Raw genomic sequence first — 23,492 nt, forward strand, 5'->3', positions numbered from 1 at the left:
TAAACTTAAAATGCATCTATATACATCCGTATGCGGTTTATACTGGAATCTCTACAAAGACTTACATTTAGGAACGGAGGGAGTACTCGAGAAGCATGGAATTCCAATAGTGTCCAACCTTGCAAGCAAAACTTGCAAGATCAATATGGGAAAATTAGATTAGGGTTAGAGGATTGTGAAGTTTCAATAACTTCTTACGTTTTTGTGCCATATTTGGCCTCTTCTTATTTTTGTCATACAAGACACCATGTCGGGTTTCATATTTTTAAGTTCGTTTTTATTTTCTATAGAATTAGAAACCAATAAGCTTCATGGCCAGGGTCGAGTCTTGGCACACGTACTAATGTTTGGGATTCATTTTCTTTTCTTAGATAAGGCCTAAACATAGACTGAACCACAAATATGGGTTTTAACCCATTTCATCAACGGTGTTGTGCATTTGATTAATTACAACTAGAAATGATTCGGTGCACTACTAGTATATCATGGAGCGTAAACATTCAGCTTCACGAGAGATGCAGAAAAAAATTCCGGCTCTCAAAGGAGAGATATACTATATAGTAGTATAATGAAGAGGTATTTTAAACATGGGCGCTAGTAAAATTTGCAAGTAGAGTTACCGCCATTGAAATTTTTGGGCAGGGTCGCCCGTGCGAGGACCGTCGTTCCCTTGACGCAGAGGTGGATGGGACCTCTGCAGCGCTGGAGGCCCGACAAGGAGGACAGCAGTGGGCAGTCGGCGATGCTTACGTCCCTGAGCACAGGGAAGGCTAGACTGGGCATATCATCCCACGCCACCAGCCTCGGCATGTCGTCGAGCACCATCTCCTTCAGTGCCGGGAACGCACCGCCGCTGCAGAAGTCACCGTCGATCCTCTCGACGCAGGGCAGCTCCTTGATATCGAGAAGCTCCAGGCAAGGAAGCCCGCCGACGGCAGGCAGGGCCTGCAGCCTCCTGCAGTTCCTGAGGTACAGGCGCGCCAGGTTGACCATCATGCCCCGGCCCAACCAAGTCGGCGACGTCGCCCCAGGGTACCTCGTGATGCGCAGCTCATGGAGGCCCCGGTGAGGCTCGAGACCTTCAAGGACGGCAGCGGCGTCGGAGTCGGCAGGTCCACCGTCAACTCGCCGTGGATCTAGAGGCCTCCATTCAAGCTTGAGGACCTTGATGGCACTCTTGTTGTCGAGTCGAGCCTTGATGGCCTCCTCCTTGCCGGCGACGGCGTCGAGTCCCTTTATGCTCAGCGTCCCTCGCAGAGAGTTCATCCCGCCAAGCTCTGACATGGTGTGCCCTTGTTTCTCTGACGCCCTGACGGCCTTGAACTCGATGGATCCTTGCAGTTTACGCATCCTCCCGATGCCACTGATGTTGGCGATGCACTCCATGTCCATGTCGAGGTGTCGCATGTTGACGAGCCTGTTCATCCTTTTGGGAAACCTCTGCAGCCGACAGGTATTCTGCATCTTCCCCCCAAGGCTGAAGGTCTGGAGAAACAGTAACCCGGTGACCTCATCACACAGATTCCTCATGGTGCTCGGAAGCCCAAGGTAGCGGACATGTTTCAGCTTGCCGATAGTTCCTGGCAGCTGTGTTAGTCCTGTCTCTGTCAGGTCCAGTACTCTCACGCCCTTGAACAGTTTGAGTATACCCTTGTCAACTGGAGTACTCTGTCAACTGTACTGATCAAGGGCGTCGATGATGTTGAATCATCATCATCATCATCACCATGATTGCTCTGTAGGACTAGCAGGGTCCTCATATTGCTGAGTACTATGATTTTAGGATATGCCTTGAGCTGATCAAGAGAGCTGCTGGTGACAGACAAGTGACGAACTGTGGGAGGGATGCTTCTCACTGCTGTGCCGGAGATGCTGATGCAGTTCTTGGTAGAGGCCATGCGTATCATCCAATGGACCTGCTCATGGATCACATAGGTCGTCCCGTTGCCTCCAGCTGGTTCGCCTCCTTCTTCTTGGAACAATGAACGATCCACCAGGCTATGGAAGTAGTCTGTGGCGACATCCTCCATGCTCCGACCTTCTTGTTGGGCGTCCTCCTCGACGAAACCATGAGCTATCCACATCTTGGTCAACTTCTCAGCCTCGAACCTCCAATTGTATGGGAATATGCTGCAGAACTCGAAGCAGCGCTGCAGGCGCGGCAAGAGATGGCGATACGTGAACAGATGGGCCTGTAACACGGTGTCCAAATGATGCTCAACGTTGTGCAATATGTCGCACCTCTTGTCAACTGTGGTTTGTTTCCTCAACTCGTGGCCGATCTCCACGGCCGCCAACGGGGACCCCTTCATCTTGGACACCTGCTTGTTTACGAGCTGTTGAATTTTTTTGTCATCATTGTCAATAGTACCATCGGTCCTTAGCTTGGCGGTGTGGTTGAGTAGAAGTGTCATCTCCTTGGGTTTGATTCCATTTAGGATGATGCTTGCAGCTGCTTTGAATGTCACTGAACAAATCTTGGCACGAGTCGTCATCACGATTCGGCTTCCACCTTGGGCAAAGCTCATTATTGATTCCAGCGCCAGCGATGCCTGCTCCCTCTCCTCCTCGTTGGTCGCCAACTCATGGTTCCATACATCATCGAGCACCAGAAGGCACCTCTTGGATGCCAATAGGTTTTCCATCTTCTTCTGAAGGCTTGAGACGTTCATATCGCCGACAGGCCTATCAGCAGACCTCCAGATCTCTTTCAGGAGGTCCAACTCCTTGTTCTTGCCATAGGCGTGCACCCATATGCAAAGATCAAACTTTCCTTTGGCGTCCCGAAACACCTGGCGAGCAAGCTCTGTCTTCCCCATCCCGGCATGGCCGACGATGGCGATAACCCGCCGCGCCTTGGCGTCCACCTTCACCAGCTTGTGGCCATTCTGCTGCGGCCACAACATAGAGACCAGCTGGGCATACTCGTCCTGGTACCCGAAGAAGCTCCTCTTGTCCCTCATGGTGTGCTGGCCAGTTTCTGCTTTTGGCGACATGGAAGGGCCTGCGCCATGTCGGAGTTCCCGCGCCCTGTCCCGGGTCTCGTCTAGATTCTTGAGCACTTTCACCAGCTGACGCGACAACTCAACTTTCTTGCCGTGCAGGCGCTTCTTATTTCTTGTTATGTAATTACCGGTTGTCTCGATGTCATGGATCTCCAGCTGAAACAGGTCCAAGATCTCCTCCACGCGGTGGACGTCGTCTTTGAGCCGCCATAGCCGGTCAAGCTTGCCCTGGTCGTTGACGAAGTCGGTGCTGTCTGGGTCGAGGTGCCACTTGATGTCATATAGATCGTCCGCCAGTTTTTGCAGCATCTCCGTGCTGTCCCCGTAGAGCATGCACTTGGAGGCTGCGCACTCCCGTGCAATCTCCATGAGCTTGGTGATGTGAGGCGCTAGGAACCACCCCATGACTGAAACCCCAACGCCTAGTTCTCCTACCACCACCATGAGCTGGTGATCGATGCAGCTTAATTCAGTCCCACGTCACCCTGCATGCATGAAAATACAACGTTTTTAAAACGCGACGTCAGATTTTTTAATTAACACTGTCAAATCAAACATTTTTCATGGCAATTATAATTGTGGCAAGGATTTTTCTTTAGCAAGCAAGGTAAATCCTGGTAACTGAACATGGCAAGGATGCTGCTATTTTTTTTTCAATCCTCGCAACAACTATAAATGCTATGAAAAACGTTTGATTGAACATGGTCAAACAACGAACGTTTGATTTGTCGAAATCCAATGGTCTTAATTGCGTGTTTTTATTAACTCAAACATCCAACAAAACGAGAAATGACTTCTGGAATTTGGAACTTTACCTAGTGGCAGATTGTTTGCTGAGTACATTTCATCAGTACTAGGCATACATGACCTTTATCGTTTTTTTTACACTCAGCGAATAATTGTTTGCTAACTATATTATTTTCACTTGAGGAGTACTTTTTTTCTTCTCATTTCTCTTGCGAACACTTTTTTTTTGTTCTCCCTTCTCTTGCTTCATCCCTTTTGTACATTACTTGTTTTCCTTTTTCTTTGTTACGTTCTTTTCCACATCATTTTTCTTTCTTTCCGCCTCTCTATTTCCTTTTATAGACATTATGTGCATTTTTAAACATTTAGTGCATATATAATGAAAATTTGAATTCCAAAATACACTTTTTTTGTTGCAAAAATGGATAAAACAATTCTATTTGTCTTCTTGAGTCTATGTTTAGACCTTTTCCAAAAAAGTATAGGAATTCCAAATCTAATATTGCTAAATGTCTTAAATATAGCAAAACACACACCATTTAGTGTAGGAATTCCATGTCAAAGTAATTCCAAACATGCCATTTATATGCTAAACACACAACATTACATGTTTCATGTCAAAGAAATTCCAAGCTACAACTATACTTAAGTCATTTTGTCCATTTCTTTATTGAAGTTATTTAGCATAGAATTTGTTTTCTATGTTAAACACACACCATTACATGTTGTATGTCAAAATGTTGCTATATTTAAGTCATTTATGCATTCCTAGGCATTTAGTAAATAGAATTCAAATTTGAACCGCAGCTGCACGAAAAGGTTTGCAAAATTGGATTGAAGAAAATCCTATTTATATTATTGACTCTATATTTAAGCCTTATCCAGGAAAAAGGATGTAATTCCAAACCCCGGGACACAGGGACTCGACCTGGACATGGAGGTTTTTTTTTACTTCCAAAGAACATAGACAAAGACTGATGCCATGAAACTTGACATAGTGTCATTTTATGGCATTAACATGTTATGGTAAAATTTTGAAAAGGCTTCGCAGAAGTTATCGTGTACACTTCTTAAAATCGGACAATCTCCGATGAAGAATCTCAGTTTCTGGAAGGAAATAAATTGTCATTTTTGAAGGCGAAGCGCCCCTGCTTCATTTGTTGGCTTTAAAAATAATTCTTTGCTCAACACACTATTATTGTTTCATGGCAAAATTTTGCGTTTTGGGGGGTTCGTTTGTTATATTTAAGTCGTTTAGTACATTTCTAGGTAGCTAGTGAATATAATTGAAATTTGACCTACAGGTGCATGAAAGAACTAGTAAAGTTGGGTTGAAACCACTTATTTGTATTCTTGCGTCTATTTTAGGCGATGTCCAACAAAAGGGAAGGATTTCCAATCCCCGGGGTGCTATGAGCTAGTCGACCCCAAACATGGAGGTTACTGGGTTTTTCAATTCAGGATAATGCAACGAACGCCGGAAATAGACATGGTGTCATCATATCACACCTAGAGTCTGCAATAAAAAATTGGGAAGGTTTCTCAAAACTTGTGATGTATGCTGCTTAAATACCATGCCATCTCGGAGGAAGAATCTAGGTTCCTAGCGCGAACATGCCGGGTTGGAAGCCGAAGCGACCGCTACTTCATCCGCTGGTTTTCTAATTTTTTCTGCACCGAAGACACACCATTACATGTCCCATGTCAAAGTTTGGCGTTTTCGGGGTTTGTTTGCTATATTTATATCATTAGTTCCTTTTCTAGACAATTTGCTATATTTATATCATTACAAAAAAAGTTTGTCGAGTTGTTTTTGAAACAATTGGCAAAGCTAGAGCCATGATGAAAGTGCATTAATCCCCTAGGTGGATTTTGTTAATTAATGTCAACATATCTCGCATAACTAATGTTTCCTACAAGTTCATTTTGAGAAAGTTCCTCGTGGGTGCAACAAAGGAATGAAGGTGACACAACTTTTTTAATAAAGACTAGTGTTGGTCAAGCCAAATATATAGTTATTCATTTTCATTTTAGTGATCCTAGATCACATTGAGTCCATAGGCATGTTGATACTATAAAAAAGGGATTAGGATGTTTTGATGAGTTCCTTTCTCCATGTGCTTAAAGATCAAACTTCCAAACCCTAAAAACCCTAAAAAGGGATTAGGATGTTTTGATGAGTCTCTTTATTGGGAATTTGGAACATTACCTAGTGTCAGGTTGCTTGCGCGGTGCATTTCATCGGTACAAGGCAAACATGAGCTTTGCCGTGTACTTATTTTTTGTACACTCGCAAATAATTGTTTACCAACTATATTTTCTTTCACTCGGCAAACATTTTTTTCTCATTCTCTTGCAAACACCTTTTTGTTTCTTTTTTCTTCTCCTTTCTCTTGTTTCATTTCTTTTTCACATTACTTGTTTTCCTTTTTTTATGTTACATTCTTTACTTCTTTTTTACATTATTTTTTTATTTTCTTCTTTCTGCCTCTCCATTTCCCTTTGTAGGCGTTAAGTGCATCTTTAATCATTTAGTGCATATAATCAAAATTTGAACCAAAATGCATGGATTTTTATGTAAAGTTGTATTGAAAAAATCTACCCCCTTCGTCCCATAATATAAGATGTTTTTGCAAGGTGTTTTAGCCATGCAAAAACGTCTTATATAGCTGGACATAGGGAGTGTTTGTGTTCTTCGGTCTTTGTTTATGCCTTATCTCAAAAAGGTAAAGGAATTCCAAACATAAGGGCGACTCAAATATAGCAAAACACACATATTTAGTGTAGGAATTCCATGTCAAAGGAATTCCAAACACGCCATTAATATGGTAAACGCACAACATTACATGTTCCATGTCAAAGGTCAGAACTATATTTAAGTCATGTAGGACATATCCAGTGTTGACACTCAAACTGCCCGCATCCATCGGACAAGGCAGTCCGGACATTAATTGCCATCCAACGTGGTACCTAATCGGTCCTACCAGCGGGGGTGGGGGTGGGGGTGCCGGTATACGGATCGCTGCCACACACGTGTCCGACGCCCCGGTCCCATCAGAAAATCTCAACTGCAGTCGCGCCCTCCCCCAGGCGAAGCGGTTGACGCACATTCATGCCGGTCAGCACCACTCCAGTGCGGACATGACTCCCCGGCATTGATGCCCGTTAGACTGACGCGGCTGGATGAGTAGGGTGGCGCCGCTTCAATGCCTACTCCATCTATTGCGCTGCATTGAAGCCGATATCTTGGCCCTTTGGCTGGCCTGGCCGCGCCCAATCGCATCTCATCATCGAACTCCTCCTCCTCTGCCCATCCACATCATGCCCAAGTTGTCGTTCTCTGCGCCACCAGTCAGAGGCAGCTCCAGGTCTCCCTCTGGATATTGGCACCACCACCCTTGCTCTTCGGGACCCTCAGGCTTCACGGTCGCTGGCTCCTCTAACATAGAGGAGATCATCATCTCCTCCGACGATGAGGAGGACTAGGCGCTGCCACAACAGCCGGGCCTCCTCTCAGAAGCCACCTGCCACGGACAAGAAATTGTCCGGCAGATCGAGCTGCCGATGGAGGGTTGCTCCGGAAACATGGAACATTGTTGCCGCAAACCTTCATGAAGGAGGAGCTGCACTCCCCCGGCACGCTACTGTGTCGATAAGCTAGAGCAGACACCTCCCCCCCCCCCCCGCCCCAACCTAGGCAATTGATTAATAATATTCATTGCCATGGTACCGTAACTTCAATGAAAGGTTGGGTAACTATATACTCCCTCCGTCTCAAAATTCTTGTATTAGATTTGTCTACGTATAGATGTATCTAGTCACATCTTAGTGTTAGATACACTCGTATATAGATAAATTTAAGACAAGAATTTTGGGATGGTAGGAGTATGTGACATGTAGACAAGTGAGAACTCTAACATAAACTATAGAGTAATAGAAAATACGTTCATGATATCTTTTGGTGAAATATATTGTTCGTCTCTCCCTATTAGTTCAGACTTTTAGAGCAGCCGTCTAGAGCATGAATTCGAAATGATACTAGAGCGCTTAGTCCAACGACATCGATCCTAGATTTCTCCACCAATTCTGTAGTGCGCTTCTCCGTGGAGATTAACCTCCTCTTCCGGGGACGTTGCACCAACGTTAGAGATTGCACGAATTTAGATATGGATTGTTTTCATCTTATTTCTAAAATACCTTTTGCCCTTCAAGTCTTGTATATGTGTGTGTGTGTGTGTGTGTGTATGTGGTCGATCGGATGCCTGTGTGGTCGATCGGATTGGGCTACACGCGGGGAACTTCATCGATATGCCTGACGACGGCGACACCTAGCCGCACATCGACATCTTCACCAAGCCGGCTCGCAGTGCGGGACATTGGGAGGGCTCGTAGGTATTTGACTTCGAGGCACGCCCATGCACATGATCTCTCCCAGGCCGGCTCTATCGACCTCCTGCATTGGCACTGCCATCTATATCAAGTCATAAACCTACACCAAAAAGCCGCACTACTCCGAGCCGAATAACATAAAATTCTACGACTACACCAGACTATGAGCCAAGTTTCGTCGAACACACTACGAGAAGCAACATTGAGACGCACCATCCACACACGCCAGGCCAGTGTGGAAAGAGATGTGATTCTTCATCGACTTTTCTGACAGCAAGGTACGCCACCATGAGGGACATCTGCAAGTTACACACTACTTCACGCTTGCTGCTACATTGCCGACACAAGATCGCCAAGGTTTACAACCGCCGCCTCATCTACAAGATGGACATTTCCAGCGCCCTCTAATAGTATATTTGCAAGACGCGACCTCGATGGCGACAATGACCACGTCACGCGACGGCAACGACTGCGTCATCTACGATGGCACCATTGCATCGACATGGTGTCACTATTGACGACCCCTTCATGGCTACACGATGCTGACAATATCGAGGTGTGCTCAATGGGTTTCCTCCGGTCCTGTCAAAATCGATGGTCTCATCGCCGGCGACACCCTCCGATATCTGCAAAGAGCAACGTCAACGATTGCAGCTCCGTCATATACAACATAGCACTTTTTTCACCTCTGACTCTGGAAGGCTTTACCATCCATGAGGACTACACCATCAACCACGACGACCTTGATCATGGCTACTGTATGATCGGCTACCTCGACATCAACATGTACGTCTATGTCTAAAACTACTCATCGACAACAACTTCAGTCAACAGCATCCTCGTTGTCACTGGCATCCACTCCACTCCCGCTGTGACGGCATGAGGGGATACAAGAGAGACATGGAAGGCACCAGAATGGGGCGTAGTCACCACCCTAGGGGCCAACCCATCAGAGACAAAGTTGATGATGGGGCAACGGAGAATACGACAGAAGCGCGAGACTTCAAATTCAATCGCAATCGTCTGCATCACTCCTGTTACGACATGAGGGGTGTGTTGAACTACATTGGTCGCATCTCTCTATCAGTTCGGGTCTTTGGAGCATCCGTCAAAGCATGAATTCAATATGGTATCGGTGCCAAGATGTCTTGAGTTCAAGACCCTGCCAACGCAGTACCGAAAAAAGATTTTACGGCCTAGATCGATCCCATGTCGAAGGACTAAATAAGCCTAGACGTGAGGGGAGCGTTGAAATATATTGCTCGTCTCTCTCCATTAGTTCGGTCTTTTGTAGTAACTGGCGCTGAAACATGGATTCAATAAACCCGAACAACAAGGTAAGTAAAATCAGTGGTGAACCTTTTGTAGATAGGGTAACTACCCTATTATCATGTGATACGGGGCAGCTCTCAGACAAATCTCCTAAACCTCCGTGCGGGTCACCCAAGCTTCACATGGATCGATGACTTGAGATGTTGCCAAAGCAATACCACAAGATAAGGTGACTTAACTCCTCAGTGAACTTCCTTTGAGTTTAAATGATAATTGGCTACTATATCAAGCAGGTCATGATCATAGAGAAGTCTAAAGGGTGCTACAGCCAGGTGCGCGGATATTCCGAGCCAATTTCCTAGACTATCCCACCCAGCCAAGGCCAAGCACCGCCGGACACTCGTTTGTACTGTCCGGCAGGACCGAGGCCGAGGGCAGGAGCACGATCGAGGACAAAACGAGAGGAGTTCGTGAATTGTTCAGTTGTAATAACTCTAGAAAAAGAGCAACGCTATTCTTAAGTAGACATCTTAAGAGCAACGCTATTCTTAAGTAGACATCTTACGAAATGTTTACATGCATACTACTCCCTCTGTACCGAAATACATGTCGCTGGAGTAGCTGAACTTCAGCTACTCCAGCGACATGTATTTCGGTACAGAGGGAGTAGTTCAATCCGAAGGTGGTTACTTGAAATCATGGAGGTAGTTATAATCCAAGCAAACTACAGTAGTATACGTAGAGTTTTGTTTTAGAAAACTGTACGTGTAGGAATACAATTTTCGCTAAAAGGATAACGTTGGGAAGTTAGATTTAAGGCATGTAACTCTACTGCAACAACAGTATCTAGCAGGTGCCAAAAAGAAATCTGTCGGGAAGATGGATTGTTTTAAGGGACCCTTGTTTTAATGCTAAGGTAAAGGATATCAAGTACAGTAGTAAGGAGTACCTGTGACTTCAGAAGCGAGAGCTGCAGGTACGTTCCACACAACTGCTAGTGCTAGCCAGTCCTGAGCGTATATGTATATACACTCCTAGTCCTGTCTTGCTGAGATTTTCTTATCGCAACTACGCGTGGGACGAACGGACGAGGTTCCACGACTATACTACTCCGTATATATAAATCTATATAATAACAATCAAAGTCAACGAGTCTATATAACGAACGAAAATGTGGGCCCATAAATGTTTTGCTACACAAAACGAACCGCGTTATTTTTAGGCAGCAAAGACTAGATAATCGAGGGGAGTTACCAGTGGCTGCAGTTGGTAGTCCACGAGAGACAAAACAACAAGGACGACGTACTGGTGACTGCTGAAGGTGATTACAAAATGTCTTACTCGTGAGCGACCGCGACCATGACGATTATTATACTACACTTGGCCCCCACCTACACGGCCCTCAGAGACCTCTAACTTGTCACTGCATGTAACTAGTGCAGTTCAGAACATCACACACGGTTAAACCCCATTACACACTCCTCCCTCTGTCCTAAAATATAAGAACGTTTCTAACACTACACTAGTGTCAAAAACGTTTTTATATTATGAGACGAAGAGAGTAGATTCAAACCATCATCTTACGATGGTCTGGGATAGATGTTCCATCACAGATGATAGAGGATAACCGTGTGCGATAGGTGATGCTTGAACGTATTGTTGGAAATATGAGCAATTTACCAAATGATTTTATTAACAGAAATAGTAGATAAAGCATGACTAATATATCAGAGATAAAACAAGTCATGCGATCTGACAGAGAGAAAGTAAATAGCATCTGCATATATGAACTGTAGCCAAACATATCTAGAGCAGATAGTAGAGCAAGTTGCATATATGACGTAGAACCTAACATATCTAGAGCAAACACTAGAATAAGAATCTGCGGCAAGACCTCGAACAAAAAGAAGAAGAACACATAAAAGATAAAAGGTTGGTTCATTAGAATCTAGGGCAAACACTAGTCACTATGCATCATTTTACTTTTGTTGCTTGTGTTAAAGATAAAAGGTTGATCTGTATCATTGGAATATATAGCCTTGCATAAATGTACGCTCTTTTTTTTGTGATAGGATGGTTCAGAAGCTGAAGTTATTAAAAATTGTGTTGCAGATGATAGTCCCCGTGGGCAAAGAAAAACCTTGTTCTATCCTTATCACAACATTGCAGTCTTTCAAAGAAGCTTTTATTGATGATGATGAGCAAATACTACCGAGGCAGCGGCCTTTTTCATAATTGAGGATGTGAAGAGGTCTCTCGTGAGCAAAATCGCTATTTTGGATGCACGATTCACAAATGCAAGAGATCATGTCCTAAGGTTAAGTGCTGACTCTGCTAAATCCAGTATACCATGTCTTAACGATGATTGCCACTTCTGCGTTCTATCACAAATTTACAGTTAGATGGAAATTTACATTTCTGGGAGGATGCTCAATATTTGAAGGTTCAATTTAGGCTCTGAATCCTATGAAATGGAGCAACTTAACCTACCGTGGGTAGTGATTTTTTGGGGATGTTGCTGCTTGTGAATCAACAGCAGGACTTGTCGATCTAAAGCGGGTGATTGGATTTCTGGCTATGACAACTGACAAGTAAAGAGCAACTGCACGGTTGTTTCCAGACCTTTGAGGGTGAGCTAACTTGCATGTGCACTATTAGTGTAAACCTTATCTAGGTAGATGTCAAGGTCTCATGGTCATGTAAGCAACACCGCTAGTTTTATGTTCAATGATTGCTTCGTGTTTTGTGCAACTATATTTGAACAAGGAGATTGTATCGCTAGTTGTCTTTTTCAAGTTTCACCTGTAATAGATTTGCAGCGTGTATGGGTGTCAATTTCTCCAACCTTTGAGTGGTAGAACTATTGCATTGTTTAGATTACCAGGGTGCAGTTTAATTTTGCCATGATAACTCTAGATTTCTTCTTTTGTGATGAAGTAACTCAAGTTCTGGCATGATTAACAAAAGGCTGCGATTACCTGGGTTGGACATCATATTTCTTTTCCTGAATATTGTGTGTCGGCATAGTGGCGCATGTTGAGGTGCCCTCTCTTTCGAGAGCATAATGCATTCTTGTTTTGTCCTAAATCAAACTTATTTCAGTCTGACCAAATGTATAGAAAAAATATATAAGATTGAATCCATTGTCAAATATATTCTAATATTGACACCAACAACAAAGCCTTTCGTCTCAAACAAGTTGGGTTAGGCTAGAGGTGAAACCCATAACATCTCGCGACCAACTCATGGCTCTGTCACATGGATAGGAAGCTTCCAGCACCCCTGTCCATAGCTAGTTCTTTGGTGATACTCAGATATTGACATTTACTTCTACAAATAAATTTGACTTAGGGCAAAAGTAGTCCACACTATATATACCCCCTCTGTTTTATAATGTGTTTGTCTTTGTCTCGAGTCACCCCTTGTTTGTTGGCATGTAGGTACAAGTTCATGTCAGACTCTGATCACTACTCCGACTCGATAGGTTTGAGGTGACACATTCTGTTAGAGTAACGTAAACACATTAGTACTAATCAAAGTGTTTTAAAACAAATAATATTTTAGACGCGGACATAAGCTCCACATTCATTTTCCAGTTGTTGAGGGTGAGTTAGCTTCCCTACGCGATAATGAAATGTTTGGTGTAAACCTTATTTAAGTGTATGCCAAGGCCTCATGGTTATGTGCACACCTCCCCAGTTTTATGTTGAATGATGGCCTTGTTTGTTTTGCAAAACAGGAGAGCGCATAGTGGCACATGCGGTGGTCGAGATGGTCCGGGGGCGGCGCAGATCTGGCCCTGGTTGATATGGCGGCGTGAACCGTATGTAGTCATTCTGGTGAAGTTGGGACAGGGAGCGATGGATGTCTTGTGAGACGGGGCCTCTGGACCTCGCTCGAGCATAGGCATGGCGGGGTCGGCGGTGGGATGTTGGTGGTTGCTTTGACGTGGAGGACGACATACCTCGCTAGCTCCAGGGCGATGCACACATGTATTGGCCGCTCTCGTCAGGCATCGTGGATCTGCCTCTTGCTGATCCAAAATTGCGAACATTCTTTGAATAAGAGAACATTTTTTTAAATCCAAAAACATTTTATGGTTTATTGAACATTTTATTTTAAAAATTATCTTTTTAAAATTTTGGAACTTTTTTAAGTAAAAAATCATTTAAAGAAGAAAAAAATGAAAAACGAAATTTAAAAACAGGCCACCCGCACATGGGCCGGCACAAACGGGCATCCTGTGCTTATTCCGAGCATGTGAAGCGCAGTATATGAGGTCTCTATTGCGTGGGCCGGCCCAAGCAAGGAATTACCCTGTGTGAAATGTTCTTTTGTCACTTATAGGTGATGTAAGTCAGAAACACTAATTTATCTCTACCTACTAATAAAGGTGTTGTCGCTTCTGGTCGTCCAGTCATAAAATTTGCCCCCAAAGTTGCCTAAATTGCCCATTATGCCACCTATAAGTACAGAAAATGATTTGTTTTCTTTTAAGAAACGCCGTCAGTTTTGGTTCTTATATATTGATACAGTCATATGTCACGAGCCAACAAGCAACACGGTGACTATGGCCCCAATCTTCCACGCGCGAGACCGCGGTTCAATTTTTGATTCTGCTCTTTTTTCTCCTCCTTTCTTGTGCTCGCCTCCTACTTCCCGTGCGCAGTAATGTGCCAGTCGTGGCACCCCTGCTATTTATTATTTCATTTTTTGCCTTTTCTTTTTCCTGTATTTGTTTTTCCTTTTTAAAATTAATTTAGGATTCTCAAAAAATTCAAATTTCTAAAAGTTGCAAGTTTTGAAAAAATATCAAGAAATCATAATTTTTTTGTGATTTAAAAAATTGCTCGCATATTATAAAAATATTCATGATTTTTTTATAAAATAGAGAAATAAAAATATACCATACGGGCGGATGGTTCCCCTCCTCCTCCCTCTCCGGCAACTGATGCTGCCTCTCAAATCTGTTTCTTCTCCTCGATCTCAAACGGAATCCGCTACCCCCCCCCCCCCGCGCCGCGCGCGCGAAGCTAGCTCCACATGAGCACGGAGTGGTCATAGGACGATTGCGGATGACTCCTCTGTCTCCTTTCTGGATATGCCTGCTTGCAAGACCACATGCATCTGTCATTTTGTGCGGGCGGATGGGTCAGCTGATATAGTGCCCCTAGTACGAGTAGGCTGATCATGCCCGAGAGATGCTAGACACACAGAGAAGTTTTTACAGACTTCACTGACGAGCAGGTGGTGTCTTCTAATTGGGATAGGAAGAGACAGGGGCCCACCCCCTGAAAATCATGGGGGAGAGGTCCCTGCGTGTAGCATCAGTAGAGACACTAAGCTCCCAGGAATTGGAGCGATCTGGTGAATCGAGGCAGCTGGGGCGCGGTGGGTCCCTTTTTCGCTATGGGTCTGAGGAATTGGAGAGTATATCATGAGCCTGTCAGCTACATGGGCCACACAAGCTGCTACATGCAAGGCCCAAACTTCGGTGGTTTTTTTTATGAAGGTGAGCCCGCTACAGTTTTGATGGTGTAATTACTGGTTTAGTCCCACCTCGCCACGTTACACAGAAGAAAATGAGATATCAGCGATATAACAGGGTGTGCTGCATGTATTGATGCGCACAAGTCTGAGTGGTCTGTTTTGGGTACAACTGAATACCAAACCGATTTAACCGGTTAACCGAGCATTTAGTTTTAATATTTTAATTTCACTTTGGTTAACAGTTCTGACAACCAAAATTAAAAATCAATTAACTGAGCATTCAGTTTCAATATTTTTAAGTCATTTTCGGTTAACAATGGTGCTAACAAAAATTTAAAAAGTATGAAAAATTTGTTAACCGGAGATTTGGTTGATGCCCCTACGACCAAAGAGGTGTTGTGTTACTGGCAACATCGGCGCAAGGAGATCCACAAGGAAGGGATTCGTTTCAATGTGAGCTCGTGCGCAATCACAACCCATTTATACTTGCCAGTCACAGCATGACCTCCTAGGCTCTCAAGGCCATCACTGCATTGCACCCGTCTCCCTGCGACTTCCTCGCCCAACCCCAAGGCCTACTTCGCCCGCCGTGACGTCGTCTACAATCTTCTCGGGATCTCTACTTCGCCTCGCCCTCGCCGCAGGGCCACTGGCCCTATCTGTCTCCGGTCGCCTCAAAGTCCTTCGAGCCATGCCTTGGCCACCTTCCACCTCCTCAAGTTTGTTGTCCAGGATGTCGACGCCCTTCAGCGTGCACTTTGAGCTCCTCCCACCGCCCACTGTGCTCCTCGCATACTGGGGTGAGGGCGTTACTACTTCACTGAGCCACTCATCTAACTCGCCAAGGCTAGGCCCCTGCCCGCGCACCTTATTCCTAGGCATGTTATGTGCAAGAATATCTCAACACACTTGAGATGAAGCACACAACAAAGTAACCAATTGTAATCACATGCATAAAAACATGTTAAAAAGAAGGAGGCTTAATCACGGAAATAGGAGGTTTTTTTTAGAGAGGAAATAGGAGGTTTAACACTGAAGGACGGCGCGGCAAAGCACGCGTCACCCTCTAGTTATTCACGATAATACTACACGCCCGGAGTTAAACGACGGACTATTACGGACCCCCCTTGCATGTCCTTCATTAATTGCCCCCCCCCCCCCCCGGATTTTTTGGGGTGGGCCCGCCTCATTAGACCAAATCAATCTCAACCAATCAACAATAATCACCCCGTTAAACCCCTGAACCAGCCCGTGAGTCTAGCATCTCTCAGTTATTCATCACGGCCCGTATGTTTGTAACCCTCTACCAGAAAACGTGACACCTAATCGTTTCCGTTCCATGTGGCACACATCCCAAAGAATATGGACGTCCAGGATAACAGTACCCGGGTGTGTGCGTAAGCTCACAGGAATGATTTCGCGTCGTGCCTGCCTCTAGCCAGGGAGGTCGGCGTCCGGGCGGTGGCCGGCAGGGGAGCCAACTTCATCCTCTCGCCGCTCGCGCAGGGCGAGACGCGTGAGGAGCTTTTGGGATTCCTCGGGTCAGCGTCACTCGATGAGCTACACGGCACGCCGGCGATGGAGCTGGTAGGGAAGCTCAACGGCCTGACGCAGATGTCCTTCGCCTGCGGAGTGTGGGTCGACCGGGGCTGGACGCTGGAGCCAGAGTTCATGGTCACGGCCGCGTCGAGGTACGCTGCCACCGCAGAGTCCGTGGATTTCGTCCAGGACGCCGAGCAGGCGAGGCGCGGGTGAACGCGTTCGTCGCCGACGCGGCCAACAAGCTCATCCGCTACGTCCTCCCTCCCCGCTCGGTCGACTAGTCCACGGTCGTGGTCCTCGCCAACGCGCTCTACTTCAAGGGGGCGTGGTCTCAGCCTTTCGACCGGTCGTCGACCTTCACCGCGATGTTCCATGACCCAGACGGCACCACCGTGCGCGTGCCGTTCATGACGATAGACCGGTTCGAGTTCAAGCAGCACGTCGCCGTCTACCCGGGGTTCGGGGCCCTCAAGCTGCTCTACAAGAACGACGACGGTGACCACACGGCCGCGTTCTACATGCTTCTCCTTCTCCCGGATGACGGGGCCACCCTCAGTCTGCCCGATCTCTACGACAAGGCGGTCGAGACACCGGACTTCATCAAGCACCACACGCCGGCGCACCAGGTACCGGTGGGGCGGTTCATGGTCCCCAAGTTCTAGTTCACGTTCGAGTTCGAGGCGTGGGCGGACATGCGGAAGCTCGGAGTCGCCAGGGCTTTCCAGGGCGGCGACTTCTCGGGCATGGTGAGCGGTGGCGACGGGCTCTTCATCTCGGGGTGTACCACAAGGCCACCATCGAGATGGACGAGCTGGGTGAAAGATATGAAGCGTTCCTACTCCATCAAGGGAGCCGCGTGGTAGTTTATATTGATGCATGGCCGAAGCCTGGCTTGATGTACAAGGTTATGACAGAAAGAGTTTGGGTAGAATACAAGAGAAGGAAGGAGGTTGAGATTACAACTCTATATTCTAACACCCTCCCTTAATCTCAACTAACCTAAGTTAAGATTACTCTTGAATTCTTCAAATGGTCTTGCTGGTAGTGCTTTTGTAAAACCGTCAGCCACTTGATCCTTAGAAGGAATAAATCGAATATCAAGTTTCCTTGCCGCAACCCTTTCTCGTACAAAGTGAAAATCAATTTCTATGTGCTTTGTCCTGGCATGGAACACTGGATTTGTAGACAGATATGTTGCTCCCAAATTATCACATCATAAACATGAGATACGATTTTTCTTGATTCCCAATTCCTCAAGAAGTGATTCAACCCAAATGATCTCAGCAGTTGCATTAGCCAAAGACTTGTATTCAGCTTCTGTACTTGAGCGTGACACAGTAGCTTGCTTTCTAGCACTCCAGGAGATAAGATTAGATCCAAAGAACACTGCAAAACCTCCAGTTGATCTTCTGTCATCACTACATCCTGCCCAGTCAGCATCAGAGAATGCACTCACAAGAGAAGAATTAGACCGTTTGAAATGAAGTCCTATTCCCATAGTATGTTTCACATATCTCACAATCCTCTTGACAGCTGACCAATGTGCAGAAGTAGGTGCATGAAGATATTGACAAACCTTGTTGACAGCAAATGAGATATCTGGACGTGTGAGAGTTAAATATTGTAGTGCTCCCACAGTACTCCTATACCTTGTACTCTCCTCCTCTTGAAGTGGCTCACCCTCATATGCTGAGAGACTTTCTGAGGAGGATAAAGGTGTAGACATTGGCTTGCAATTTTTCATCCCCATGCGAGACAGAAGCTCAAGAATATATTTTTCCTGATTTAACACAATACCATCTTGAGTTTTCTTGACTTCAATACCCAAGAAGAAATGCAAATCACCTAGGTCCTTCAAGGCAAACTCTGAGCTCAAATCATGCAAAAGAGCATTAGTAGCACTTTGTGAAGAACTTGCAACTATGATATCATCAACATATATAAGCACAAAAATGACTACTCCTGCCTTGTTATAAATAAACAAGGATGTGTCAGCCTTGGAAGCAACAAAGCCAAGATATTTTAACTGTGAGCTCAATCTGGAATACCATGCTCTGGGTGCTTGCTTTAGACCATAGAGTGCTTTATCAAGCTTGCAGACATACTGTGGCAATTTCTTACTCTCATACCCAGGTGGTTGTCTCATAAACACTTCCTCTTCCAGAACACCGTGCAGAAACGCATTCTGTACATCTAGCTGCCTTAAACTCCATCCTCTGGATACAGCAATGGCTAACACAAGTCTGATAGTTGCAGTTTTCACAACGGGACTAAAGGTGTCCTCATAGTCAATGCCATAACGTTGCTTAAAGCCCTTTGCAACTAGACGTGCCTTATATCTGTCAATGGAGCCATCTGCCTTCTTCTTAATTCTATACACCCATTTGCAATCAATAATATTTTTACCTCTCTGATTTGGTACAAGATGCCAAGTCTTATTCCTCATGAGCGCAGAATACTCCTCATCCATTGCCTTTTTCCATTTAGGATCATCAAGTGCATTCTTCAACGATGTTGGTTCTCCTGAAATACACAACATTCCATATGGTATAGTTCCATCTTTCCTAATTTTAGGATTCCGTATACCTTTCTGTAGCCGGGTCATAACACGTGAAGAAACCTCTCGCTGCACCGCTGGTATACTTGCCACAGAAGATCCAGGAGAATCTGCTGATGCAGTGGACTGATTTGTCGTCATATGCGCAGGGGATCCTGTGGCTTCTGGTGTGGCTGCCCCTCCTGCAGGCACTGGCGCAGAGGATCCGCCACCCGACCGCGACTGGAGGCGCGCATGGTGCGGAGAGGATCTGGTCCCGCCGCTGGTCCCGTCTGACGCTGGCGCGCGGGGCGAGGGGGATTCGGCCCCGCTGCTGGTCCCGCCTGAAGCTGACGCGGCAACACGGGAGTGGCCCGCCCTGGATCCAGGACTGGAGTCATCAGGGGCTTGATCCGAGGCGGATGCGGTCGCGTGATCCGAGATCTGCGCGCGTGCAGGGGTGGCAGGCGCCGCCAGATCTTCTTCGTCATCTGTGCCAGCTTCGTCTCCTTCCTCAGCATGAAATATAGGATCAAAACCAGCCATATTTTCGAGATCTTGGTCATTTTGAGCACCGTTTTCTCCAGGGACCTGCACAGGCATAAGAGAAAGACTAGTACCAACAGGAATATCATCACATTGGTTAGTACAATTGTTGTCGCCCCCATGATCAAAAGACCGAAGATGTGAAGGAAGAAGAAGAATTTCTTTGCGGAGAAGTGCACCAGCATTAGGATGAAGGGATGCAAAGGGAAACACGGACTCATCAAATACAACATCTCTAGATATATACACCCGACCAGTAGGAACATCAAGGCACTTAACCCCTTTATGCATGGGGCTATAGCCTAAAAAGACACACCGTTTTGAGCGGAAAGCGAGTTTGCGTGTGTTGTAAGGCCTAAGATTGGGCCAACAGGCACAACCAAAAATACAAAGAGATGTATAGTTGGGTGTGACACCAAGAAGTCGTGTAATGGGTGTTTCAAATTTGATAACTTTACTCGGAAGCAAGTTGATGAGATATGTAGCAGTTAAGAATGCTTCATCCCAAAATTTAAGCGGCATGGAAGCATTTGCTAACAAGGCAAGCCCCATATCAACTATGTGACGATGCTTTCTTTCAGCGGATCCATTTTGTTGGTGAGCATGAGGACAAGATACATGGTGTGATATGCCAAGCTTTTGAAAGAAAGAATTTAGTTTTTCATACTCACCACCCCAGTCACTTTGCATAGCAATGATTTTAGAGTTCAGTTTGCGTTCAACAAGATTTTGGAAATTGAGGAAAACTTGGAATACATCAGATCGCTTTTTCAACAGATAAATCCAAATAAATTTACTATAGTCATCAATAAAACTTACATAATAGGAAAATCTACCAACTGAAATAGGAGCTGGCCCCCATACATCTGAAAAGATAAGTTGTAAAGGGGCAGTAGACACACTAGTAGAAATTGGGTAAGGTAATTGATGACTTTTTGCTTGTTGACACGGATCACAAACTAACTCACTACTAGGCTCATAAGAGAGTTTATTTTTGCTAAGAACATATCTAACTATGACTGAAGATGGATGACCTAAACGACTATGCCACCTTGATGTAGATAGCTTGGTGACAATATTTGCTTGTTTATTGGACCATGAAGATGATGATGATGATGATGATATGAGTGGGTAGAGTCCTCCCACGCACTGTCCTCTAAGAATGACTCTCCTTGTTTTCAAGTCCTTAACCAAGAAAAAATAAGGATAGAACTCAATAAGAACATTGTTATCAAGAGTGAATCGATGAACGGAAACAAGATTTTTAGAGGTTTGAGGAACATGCAAGACATTGGTCAAGTGTAAATTTTTCACGGGGGTTTTAACAATTGAACTGCCAATGTGTGTGATATCCATACCAGAACCGCTTGCCGTGCGAATTTGGTCGCCTCCATTGTACTTCTCCCGCATCGTCAACTTGTCAAGTTCACCTGTGATGTGGTTTGTTGCTGCACTGTCGGCGTATCAGTTGGTGTCCACGCCATAGGAGGCTGCATGCGCTTGCTTTTCTTCCTGGTCGTTTTCTTCATAACGCCACCAGCAAACTCGTGCACCTCCTGGATGGTGTCTGTAGCATATCTGACATTCTGGATAGTCATGTTGTTGCTCACGAGCCTGCTGTTGCTGTTGCTGTCGAGGATGGCCTCTGAATCCGCCGCCTCCATTGGAGGAAGACGACTGTCGGTCACCGCGGTCACCACGATCACCACGGCCACGGCCTCTTCCTCCACGCCCGCGAGATCTGCCACGGGACTGGCCACGGCCTCTGTAGACCGCATTAGCGGATGAATAGAACCCGCCTGAAGATGAGTCGCCTAGCATCTCCATCCTTTGATCAAAGGCAGCAATCTGGGCAAAAAGATCGTCGGCTGTGATGATGTTTTTGACAGCGCCGATCGCCGCCACCACGGGGTCGTAGTCGCGGTCCAGTCCGGCCAGTATATAGTCCACCATCTCCGGATCAGATACGGGACGACCTGCATCAGCTAGTTCATCCCCAAGACTTTTCATCTTCGCCATATACGCCGAGCTTGACATCGAGCCCTTCTTGGTATTGGTGATGTCTCAGATTAGTAATCCGAGACTGAGATTGTGAGGCGAAGAGATTTGTCACCGTCGTCCAGAGCTCAAAGGTGGAATCTTTCCCAACAACTTGTGCAAGAATTTCTGGAGACATGGAATTGAGAAGGTATGATAGAACCTGCTGATCTTTGGCGATCCAGGGTCCGTATAGGGGATTCAGCTCTAGGGCCGTGGTCTTGTCTGCCTTCGTGATCTCCACCATCTTGGGTGGAGCGGCATCGGTGTTGTTCAGGAGCCCCGTCACCTGCGCGCCTCGCAGGGCTGGGAGGACCTGCGTCTTCCAGAGGATGAAATTACCTCTTGCGAGCTTCTCAGACGGCGGCGATCCAAGGTTGAGGGAGACGCCGGCGGAGGAAGCCATGGAGACGATGATGTGTGGTTTCTAGGGTTTTGGATTGTGGCTAGATGGATGAGAAGAGGTGGCTCTGATTACCATGAAAGATATGAAGCGTTCCTACTCCATCAAGGGAGCCGCGTGGTAGTTTATATTGATGCGTGGCCGAAATCTGGCTTGATGTATAAGGTTATGACAGAAAGAGTTTGGGTAGAATACAAGAGAAGAAAGGAGGTTGAGATTACAACTCTATATTCTAACACTGGGCACCGTGGCCGCCGCAGCGACGGCCGTGGTGATCGCTCAGAGCGCGAGCGCACCAGGGCCTCCGGTGGATTTCGTGGCAGATCGGCCATTCCTGTTCGCCATTGATTTGTCGAGGAGAAAACCGGCGCCGTGCTAGCTAAATGAGCCATTGACTAGATCTGGGAGCGAGCGAGCACAAAGAATTCCAGTGAATGCACCAACCTATGTGGTGTGGTGTGGTGTGATTGTTTAAAGATTGTAAGGATTGTTTAATTGATGATGATGCTCTTTAGGATTCAGGGTCATCGTGCTCAAGCGATGCAGACCCCACTACCAGATTTTTGGTTACTGATACACCAACACATTGTGATTGAAATGGTTTTCTTTCTTATTTTTGTACAAAAATGATTCAAAAGGTGATATTAAGATCTGTTGAGTATAATGTTTATTAGGAAAGACGAGATAGACTAGGATTTGTTCTGACTTGTCTTGTACTTCAAGTAGATAATTGTACTCCTATATATATGCCCACGAGGCTCAAGCAAACGAACAACTATTCCACCAATCCTTCTCACTCCCCTTCTAACATGGTATCTGTCGCAAGTCGATCCTAAACCCTAGCCGCCGCCGCTTTCGCACCTGCCCGCCGCCCCCGGGGCGGTCGGCCTCCATGACCGCCGCCGGGGGCCGCGCCGCCCGTACCTAGGGTTCGTCCGCCGGCCGTGTTGGCCGGCTGCCCTAGAGAGTCTTTTTTCCGAGCCCTTACTCCGGGTTTTTTCGCTCTCTCGCCGGTCGTTTTGATCGGCGTTTACTTTTTGGTTTTCCGATTTAAGATCGGTTTGCGTCGCTCGCCGCCGCCGTCGACACCTCGCGCCTCTACTCCGACATCGGCGCGACGGGCCAGCTACTTCACCGACCCGACGGCCTCGCGTGACAGGCAGCCCTCAAGGCCGTCGTCCGCGCGCCGGCCCGCCCTGCTCCGACCGGGACTCCTGCATCACCCAACCCGGCGGCCTCGCGCCATGCGGCGGCCAATCATAGCCGCCCTGTCGCCCACCGTCGCCGGCTTCATCTCGGACTCCGCCACCATCCCGTCTCCATCGAGCTGCGTCCCCGACCTCGCACGCGATCGACTTGATCACCCGCTCGCCGCCGCGATCCGCCTCATCTACGCCGCGCGACCGACCTGGCCCGTCAGTTACGCGCGCCTCCGCAGGTCCCGTGAAGATCGTCTCCGAGTTCAGCGCGCCCCTCCGCCAATCGAGCAACGGGCTGCCGCTGCGTCGCCCCGTCGGGCCGGAGC

The 23,492-nt window shown here is 46.5% G+C and overlaps 1 protein-coding gene and 1 pseudogene across 1 annotated transcript; one reads left to right on the top strand and one right to left on the bottom strand.

Annotated features, from left to right (window-relative positions):
• Positions 1-486: 486 nt before the first annotated feature.
• LOC123043215 (putative disease resistance protein At3g14460) lies at positions 487-10,512 on the bottom strand. The gene is made up of 2 exons (XM_044465595.1): positions 10,363-10,512; positions 487-3,490 (listed from the first exon to the last, which is right to left on the bottom strand). The coding sequence occupies exon 2, from the start codon at positions 3,447-3,449 to the stop codon at positions 1,623-1,625; it is 1,827 nt and encodes a 608-aa protein (XP_044321530.1). The 5' UTR covers positions 3,450-3,490; positions 10,363-10,512; the 3' UTR covers positions 487-1,622.
• LOC123038816 (putative serpin-Z12) lies at positions 8,707-22,354 on the top strand (annotated as a pseudogene).
• The last annotated feature ends 1,138 nt before the right edge of the window (positions 22,355-23,492 follow it).

Source organism: Triticum aestivum, chromosome 2B, assembly GCF_018294505.1.
Source record: "Triticum aestivum cultivar Chinese Spring chromosome 2B, IWGSC CS RefSeq v2.1, whole genome shotgun sequence".
Lineage (NCBI taxonomy): Eukaryota > Viridiplantae > Streptophyta > Magnoliopsida > Poales > Poaceae > Triticum > Triticum aestivum.